Source organism: Etheostoma cragini, chromosome 6 (assembly GCF_013103735.1).
Source record: "Etheostoma cragini isolate CJK2018 chromosome 6, CSU_Ecrag_1.0, whole genome shotgun sequence".
Classification (NCBI taxonomy): Eukaryota; Metazoa; Chordata; class Actinopteri; order Perciformes; family Percidae; genus Etheostoma; species Etheostoma cragini.
Window position 1 is genome coordinate 23,417,249 of NC_048412.1, and position 8,963 is coordinate 23,426,211.

Consider the following 8,963-nt stretch of genomic DNA (forward strand, 5'->3'; position numbering starts at 1 on the left):
GGACTTAGTTTGTTCCAATATGCCAATTTAAAAGAGCGGTCAGTCAGGAGTGCAGAAAGAATCACTAAGGGCCACATCTCCAGAGTCAATAAACAGCAGGTAAACACCCTTTTCCCCTTCACACCCTGGAGACAACCTGTTCCATAAACCTATGCATATACACATGCATACTGTGCATATCCACCTAATATGTCATGGATATAAAGCAAACTGTCACAATAATCATCAATATTGATTCCAACATATTTGTACTTTGCAGCATTGCACTTCTGTATTGTTGTTTACACTTTTCAGAAACAGTCTGACTTACAGATATTTAGTTGTCCTTGTAATTATATATAACGCAACAAAAAATAAAGCCAAGTTCCATGTATGTGTACACATACTTTGCCAGTTAAGCTGATTCTGATCTTTAAAAGAAGCAAATTATGGGTCAAATGGGGTTGTCTCTGTCTTTCAGCTAAACTCAATTATAGTAGATTACTGATCATTCTTGCACATTCTTCACATGTTTTCTCTGTTGATCTTTTCATCTTTTGGTACATAAAATGTTAGACAGGAAAATACAATTTAAATTCACAATTTTACAAAACCCAAGTTCAATTTGACAAACTTAAATTGCGGGTTGTGTCTGAGCAAAATCCATAGACGTTTGCACATATTCACACTGGAGAATCTGAAACCAGTTCATTTTTGCTTTTTTTTGCCATAAGATTGTGTTTGGATTAATAATCATATCAAAACAGTTGCAGATAAATTTATTTTTGAAGGGTCTGATTAATTGATTTACAGTTTAAGATCTAACATATGTTGACATGAGGTTAATTTATAGTCTTAGATCAGGTCATACAGGTACTTCCAGAAGGTGGAGTCAAACCGAGAGCTTTTCTGCACACGTTACACATGTAGAAACTTCTCCAGAACACAGAAATGTCAAGAGCTTCCTACAATATGATGTGCAGATAATTACTGCTTTTGTAAAGCTTATATGTTTGAGGCTGTTTGCAGAACAGTTCTGTTAGAAAACATTTTTTTATATATATATGTAATCTCTGGTGTGATGAGTTTGCAAACTCTGAATTTAATGGCAGTTTAACTAAAACTCAAAGATGTGGATGTTACAGAGAGCAAAGTCAATGCAACATAAAATCAACAACTCTCCCTCTTACATAAAGGCCTTGTTATATTTCTGTTTTTGAAAATGGGATTTCTTTAGTTGTCCATGATTCTACAAAGTGATAGTTCACACGTTAGCTAGTTAATGGAAGTAGCACCAAAAAACAACACCAAATCTTAAGTTTTCTTTTTAAATTGTTTAATCAAGCTTTTGATGAACAAAGTATTAGTAAGTGCCACCTAGACTTAGTTCTAAGATAATTAAACCAGGGTGATTATTGGATAAAGTTGAAGGTATTTTGTATTTCAGGCTTAGAAACTGTGGACAGAATGACATGTAAAGTTAGAGGGGAATAAGTAATTCTTCACTAACTATAAATACATTGCGTGTGAGGATGTGAATACTAGGAAATGTAACACACAAAAATGCAGACACAAGATAATGAGAACAAAAGGCTGCTGTTTTCAGTATATTTTCTCAGAGTCAGACAGGGATTTATAAAAGTACGCCAACAACAGGGACCAATTTACCTTCACTGGAAACATTTCTTGTTTCTTACTGCATTTTCAATAATTACTATGAGCAAAACTTTAGAATAAAAACCAAAAGCAAATTATCATTAACTGTTTAATTTTTTTATATATACTTTAATTAGAATGTTTAATTATTCTATCTAATATTTCTCTTCATGAATTGTTTAATTCACTTGCTGGCCCACTATTGGATCAGTGACACTGAGACAATCTGGACATGTGCAGTGGATCTTTGTTTCCCCTCTCCGCATGCCAAAACCACTTTAAGACTCCCCCTTCAGCACTGATACTAGGTCTCCACTCTCCTTTAGCTCTTTGAGTATGTCCAAACCACCGATCAGGTCTCCTTTCACGTAGAGCTGGGGGTAGGTCGGCCAGTTGGAATAGGTCTTAAGCCCCTGACGCACCTCTTCATCCTGTAGAATATCAAAGGTGTCAAAATCCACACCGGTGCTGTTTAAAATCTCCAGTGTCTGCCTGCTGAAACCACATCTTGCAGCATCCTTGTTGCCCTTCATGAACAGCATGACTGGACTCTGGTTGATGATGGTCTTCAGACGGTGCTCCAAGGTGACAGCCTTGGGACAGGTGTTCTCCAGCTCTCCGGACTCAGCCAGCTCCTTCACTATGTCCAGTCCTCCCACCAGCTCTCCATTCACATATAGCTGAGGGTAGGTGGGCCAGTTGGAGTAGGTCTTTAGCCCCTGTCGAACCTCCTCGTCGGACAGGATGTCGAAGCTGCTGAACTGGATGCTGTGCTCCTTCAGCAGGCCGACTATCTGGCGGCTGAAACCGCAGCGGGGCTCCTGCGAGGATCCCTTCATGAAAAGCATGCAAGGCGCTGCGTTGATCAGCTTCTTCAGCCGCTGGTTCAGGTCTGTGGTGGTACTTTCCGCAGCCCCACACGGACTCCGGGTGACTGCCAAGCGCTGCACCTTCTTGGTCAGCTCCGGAGCATTGGCCCCGTCCAGGCGGTCCACCTTCTCCCCTCCCTTGAAGAAAAGAAACGTGGGGACAGAGGCGATATCATACTTCTCCGAGACCTCTGGCACCGCTTCCGCCTCCAGCTTGACAAACGTGGTGTCGGCGTGCTCCTTGGCCAGCTCGGCCATCACTTCGTTCATTTGGCCGCACTGGGGAGCCCATGCCGCCTGGAAATGCACTACGGTGAGGCATTTTCCAGCTTTGGTTAGGAAATCTTCAAACTGCTGATTTGTTGTTGCCTCAATGAGATTCGCCATTTTTCTCTCCTCTGTGCAGCGTTTCCGGTGTTGCGCTAACGTCACATCCGTGCTGCTTGGTAGCTTCTGGCAAGTACCAGACAGCTTATTAACGGTCTATGCTTGTACCACCAAGTACTAGGAAGTCATTTGCATGGTATATGGTGATAAGAAACAGCTGCATACACTGGATAAGTTGAAAGGATAGTGTGGCTTTTAAGGTAACCGTTGAACAACACATCACAATCTCTTTATAAAAACGAAATATTGTATTGTCTGTGATATAGCAATGCTTATTGTAACGTTAAGTTTATTTGGCATTAGCTTAGCCTCCTTACTTACGCTAGTTAGCTGGTCAAAGTTAGCTTAAAGCTTCCAAGTGAAGCAAAGCTCAATCTAGCTAGCAAGCCGATGTAAACTAGCTAGCTAACGGTAACGTTATTCCCGTTGCTGTTCGTGTTAGCTACATGGTGCCACTGTTCAAATTGTTTAATTAGCTAGCGTTACAGTTCAAATCCCCGTAGTGTTGAATGGCCTAACAGGATACAGCTTACCTAGCTACGCTAACTCAACTCCACTAACGTTAAGCTGGTAACGTTAGCTAGTTAAATACGGTAACATTATGATGCTACCTAGCTAGCAAGTAAACCTAGCTAGCTGCTAACCATTTATATAAATAAGATGCTAATCCTGTGCTCTGGTTTGGCTTAATTAAAATAATACTGCATTCACGTGCTCCCCCGTTGGTCCGAGCAGGCACGTCGCCTATTAGTGTGTTCATAGATACATATTTTGCTGATGAGCTTTAACGTTGAGTAATGTAGGGTGAAAAAAAACATGGATGCTCAGAGCTTTAAAACAATAGATGTTTCCAGTACCGGTATTTCATTTAATTTTGAAGCCTTAGCTTTATTAGGGATTTTGTCTCAGACTTGTTGCTACACCAGTCCATTCCCTAAACATCTGAAATGTTGTAGATATTAAAGTGTACTCAATTCTGCCTTTATGTTGCTACCAGTATTCTGCTAAAATAAAACAAATTTCTTGCTAAAATACAAAAACTGAAAGGAAAGCATTTCCATCATTCTTTTATTGAACGAATTAAACTGAACACAACTGTAACTATTGAAAAGTAGTTACAGTTAAACTGATACACTCTTTCAACATTTTTGAGAAAAGTTAGTTATAATTACTTTTAGTTTCCAATAATTAAAAAATACCAATGATTCACTGGTCTCAGATTTTGATATTTGCTTTTTTTTTTTTTTTTTTTAAGAATACTTTTGGGTTTTTAATTGGTGGTTGGAAATAACAAACAACTTGTTCTAATTTTCCTTTCACACTTGATGATTAGTCAGTTAACAAAAATGACAAATTAACTGTGAATGAAATGATCTATACCTGATTCTAAGACCAACTAATCAAATATTAGCTTACTACTTAAATATTAGGTTGGTGTGTACAACATGCCTACTGACAAATACCAAGAAATGTCAGTACGTAAATACGAAAGATGTTATTTAGAAACATTGCCTTCATTACGTAGTTTTTCCATAAGAAAGCAGTGAAAAGTTTATTTTTTTGTACCGTAAAGTTGTTTGCATAATCTTGCACATTTCACAATTCTTTAAAAACAGATTTAAGGGATATTTATAAAAAAGGTTGTTTATTTTGGGTGTTTATGTTAACAAATGAATATAAGTTGACATTTAATTGTACATATTAATATTACTATTAGCCTCAATAATTGGGTATCATTTGGACTATAAAAACTGGAACACATTATTTTTTGATACAGGAACACCATGGAGGAACAAACTGCAGACATAGAGGTGACAGTCAAAACACTAGACTCCCAAAGCAGAACCTACACTGTTGGTGCTCAGGTAAGTTCTTCAGTTCTTACAGGAAACTCTGGAGTGAATTCCCATTTTCTGTCAGCTTTTATTTAGTCTGACTCATGTCTGTTCTATCTTCTTTGTAGCTGACAGTGAAAGAGTTTAAGGAGCACATTGCCCCTTCAGTGGCTATCCCTGTGGACAAACAGAGGCTGATCTATCAGGGCAGAGTTCTACAGGATGAACGGACTCTGGCAGACTACAGTAAGTAATCAAGAGCTCAATTAGAGCAAAGCACAACACACAACAATTTTTCTCTTGTTTCAAGATTGATGTTTGAGCTCCTTGCTCTTCTGTTATTTGGGTGTTATAGTGCAGGTTCATAATATTAACTTTACTTATTAATTTATTATTCTAACATTTAGGCCACACACATTGATTAAGTAAGTAGGAATTGACTTTGATGATAGTAGTTATTTTTATTGTAAGATTTTTTTGTTATTTTGCTGTTGTAGCAAAAGGTAATGACTATATATATTGCATTCAGTAGGTTAGCTCTGAAGTGCCCACCTGAGCTCCAAGAATCATTTTTAAACAAACGGGGGCTTTAAGCTCACTTGTGTTTGTCAGTATTTGTATAGTATTGCCGGCAAAAGTAATTGGACATAATAATTGGACATCATTTTGAAGGCCTTCACCGGTGTAAAACAAAACAAAAAATGAGGTGTGAAGTTAACGCCTCATCAAATGTGCACATATGTAACTGTAGTTCTTTGTTCTTGCCCCAGATGTAGATGGAAAGGTGATACATCTTGTGGAACGGGCCCCCCCTCCGCCCTCCCAGCCTGGCTCAGGGTCAGGAGGCACTTCCACTGACAGTGGACCCTCCTCTTCCTCCCAGGGAACATCGCAAGTGCCACCACATGATCGCAATGCTAACAGCTATGTAATGCTTGGCACCTTCAACCTCCCTGTCAACATCATGGACCCCCAGCAGATACAGGTAGGTCTGCTTTTTAACTTGTTCAGGGCTGTTCAGTGTATTGATTGTGCGTTGTTTTTTTTACCGTTCATAGTGAGTCCGACCAAAAATATAGAAGTGCAATGCTAAATTGATTGAGTACTCTTTTAATATTTATCTTTTATCCCAATTATAATGTTCTTTTTTTCAAGTTTTTGTTTAAATTCAAGGATAGTACATAAACAACTCTGTCAGACTTCTGCTAGTGATCTCACAATGATTTCTGACAAACCTGCACATGTAGTCCAGTGTGATGAACAGCAACTCAAAAAGCTAATAGATTATTCCTTTCCTGAACACTAATCCTAACATATATGTAGAAGAAGAAATCCCTCTGGTTAGTTTTTAAATATATATTTAGATGCAGTATGTTGTCTAATCTTAACTATGACCGTTAAAAGGTTAGTATAGCATGTTGAGTGTTTCCAAAGGTGCCATACTTCAGTGCTGTTATTCTTTTTGTTTAGATGTCGGTTCAGCAGATGATGTCTGGTATGGGAGAGAATGCCAGGAATGCCAGAGTCACAACCAGCACTGGAGTAAGATGCCTGCTGATAGCATACAATCCCACATAATCCCACCTTGTGTTTTGTTGATTTTTACCTTTTCTATTTCAGAGCAATGGTTCTGTGAATGTGCACATTGATATGGACCAACCAGTGCAGAGTGGTCCAAGGCTGAGGCTGGTTCTGGCTGAGAACCTGCTGAGGGACATCAATGATGTCATCCACAGAATGGAGGTAGAGTTCACATTACTTCAGACTAGGCCTGTACGATTAATCGTTATAAAATCGCGATCTCGATTCACCCTGTTCACGATTTAATTTTTAAATATATTCGTTTTCTTTAACGACTTTGATTCTCATTTAATTTTACGAGCCAAATGCATCACAGACACTACTACTTTCTTCTGTGAGTTTTCAACATAGACTGTATAAAATAGGTTTTAAAGCTCTCCCACGCATTGCTATCCTCTCTTTTCTCTTCATTGAAGCGTCTATGTTTACAGGCTTATGGTGATGTGCAATGTGCTATAGCTGCCAAAAAAATGTGTTTGGTTAAAATTGTCTATGTCAATGTCTTTCATAGAGCAAATAAAGTTAAATCTTTCCAAGCGGGACATTTCCTGTAGACGTGTAGTCTCCAACTGGGAACCCAGAAATTCCGGCATTGCATGTAAAATTGAGCACAACAAGCGGTCCGTGGCATCATGGCGGTACCGAAAATCGGAAGAGAGCGGCTGAGTCCTATTTGATTATGACTGTGTCAGATAAGTGCCTTGCAGTGTAAGGTGGTAAAATACGTAGACTGTTTGTTACAGGGAAAAATCCCACGGATTTGAAAGTAGCCTACATTTGAGAAAACAAACACAAGGAGGCCAACCTAGCATACCTTAACAAGGAGAACGCCAAGGCTCCATTCCGCGAAACGGAAGCTAACCCCGGTAACGTTGCGGGCATGGATAATGGATTCAAAGTGCCAGCAGCATGACGGAGACAACTGCAGGACAGAGAACGCTACAGGCGTCCTTTCACCGGCAACCCGATGGCTGGTTGGGAAATATGCAGGAACACCAAAAGCGGGAGGGAACGTGGGTTAATATGTGGATATAAACTGGGACAACTGTGTGAGTTGATTGACTTCAAAAAGTTAGCCACTTTACTCAAACCAATAACGAAATGTCGACAAATAACCCACATTATCAAAAAAGACTAAACTAAAACTAAGCTTTTTCAAAAAATAAACTAGCAAACCGGCTTTAAAAACTAATTAAAACTAAACTGAATTTGAAAAGAAAAAGTAAAAACAAAATAAAAACTAATAAAAAATGCAAAACTATTAACTCTGGTTTGGTACTGCCAATTTCTTTTTTTGTCATGGTCAAAAAAAATCGTGACATAGAATTGTGATATCAATTGTAAGCAAAAAAATTGGGATTTAAATTTTTCCCTCACTCGTGCAGGCGTACTTCAAACGCAAAGCTCCAGAGAAATATATACATTATTAACTAATTTGCCTGCTGTCTTGTGTCTTTTTCAGGGTCGGCCGAGTGACTCAGCCACCCAAACAGAGGCAACTTCTGCTGCTGCTCCCCCACCGCCCTCATCTTCATCTACTACCTCCACTCCCTCTCCCTCTGCCCAGCCCATGGACACCTCCCCACCTCCAACAACTCCCCCACCTGCACCCACCTCTTCAGCACAATCTGAGGGACCAGCACCCCAACCTGGACCCAAGTGAGACATCCTCTTTTTCTGTTGCTCATATTGTTTCTTATTCCACATACTTCTGTGGCAGGCAAATTGGAAACGAACATGAAATTATTAAGCATTAAATAAATGCAGATCATTCCTGAACTTTGCAAACATAAAGCATTTCACTTTATGTTGTAAATTGATCCAATGTATTCTCTTGCCAGTGTATTTTCTCTGTATATATTATTGAACCCATTATACATAGTTGTGCTGTATCTCTTGTATCACTGAATCACTGCCTAGCTTCGTGTGTTTTTTTGTTGTAGTAATCAGCTCTGCCTTTCTTGCCCTAGTCACCCCAGCCCAGCTGAATTGGCAGAGATGTTATCTGAGCTGCGGAGGGTGGAGGAGAGACTCCAGCCCTTCATTCAGAGAGCTCACACCATCCTGGAGACAGCCACCACAGCAGAATACAACAATAATACAGTATGATTTAAACTGCCAAATAATAATCAGCTGATGATCTTAGAATATTTCTGAAACAATGCTTTTTATTGGGTGCCAGGATATCCATAAAGATTTCCAATATCATATCCTAAATTGTTAAATTCATAAGGGTTCAGGGGCCGCCATAACTTTTAATATTGCCATTATTTTTGCATCAATGGATTTATTTAAAGTGCTGTAATTGAACCCTTGCTAACTAATTTATTTTATACGTTTCCGTCTAAACATTAGAATGTTCTTTTGTTTTAAGAGGAGGTGTGGAATGGATTAGCAATTAGCAAGATTTTGAGATTTTGGAAGGAAAACTTCAACAGTCTTTTAAAGGACAGTACCTTCCTTGATTCTTTTGTTTGTTTTTGGCCTGGCAACCATGACCAAAACATGTATTGTAGAAACCCCTTGTTAAACAGCCAATAATTGTTTTCACACTTTTTTTAAATTATTTAAGTGTAAAATACACTCACCGGCAACTTTATTAGGTACCCCATGCTAGTAACGGGTTGGACCCCCTTTTGCCTTCAGAACTGCCTCA

At 39.0% G+C, this 8,963-nt stretch overlaps 2 protein-coding genes across 4 annotated transcripts in view; one reads left to right on the forward strand and one right to left on the reverse strand.

Moving 5' to 3' along the window:
* Positions 1-1,781: 1,781 nt before the first annotated feature.
* glrx3 (glutaredoxin 3) lies at positions 1,782-2,943 on the reverse strand. The gene has a single exon (XM_034873947.1). It carries the CDS (start codon positions 2,889-2,891, stop codon positions 1,914-1,916), a length of 978 nt encoding a protein of 325 aa, XP_034729838.1. The 5' UTR covers positions 2,892-2,943; the 3' UTR covers positions 1,782-1,913.
* Positions 2,944-2,945: 2 nt separating this feature from the next.
* bag6 (BCL2 associated athanogene 6) overlaps positions 2,946-8,963 on the forward strand; it is a 15,154-nt gene continuing 9,136 nt past the window's right edge. For all 3 annotated transcript variants that reach the window (XM_034873945.1, XM_034873943.1, XM_034873946.1), the window contains exons 1-8: positions 2,946-3,091; positions 4,669-4,756; positions 4,855-4,972; positions 5,497-5,711; positions 6,197-6,268; positions 6,347-6,469; positions 7,770-7,966; positions 8,278-8,410. In XM_034873945.1, the coding sequence (XP_034729836.1) occupies positions 4,676-4,756; positions 4,855-4,972; positions 5,497-5,711; positions 6,197-6,268; positions 6,347-6,469; positions 7,770-7,966; positions 8,278-8,410 (939 nt within the window). In that variant the 5' untranslated portion in view covers positions 2,946-3,091; positions 4,669-4,675. The remainder of the gene's footprint in view (positions 3,092-4,668; positions 4,757-4,854; positions 4,973-5,496; positions 5,712-6,196; positions 6,269-6,346; positions 6,470-7,769; positions 7,967-8,277; positions 8,411-8,963) is intronic.

What these genes read in the sequence shown, in the direction of transcription:
- glrx3 (XM_034873947.1), bottom strand. Translation starts at nt 2,891, where the DNA reads ATGGCGAATCTCATTGAGGCAACAACAAATCAGCAGTTTGAAGATTTC.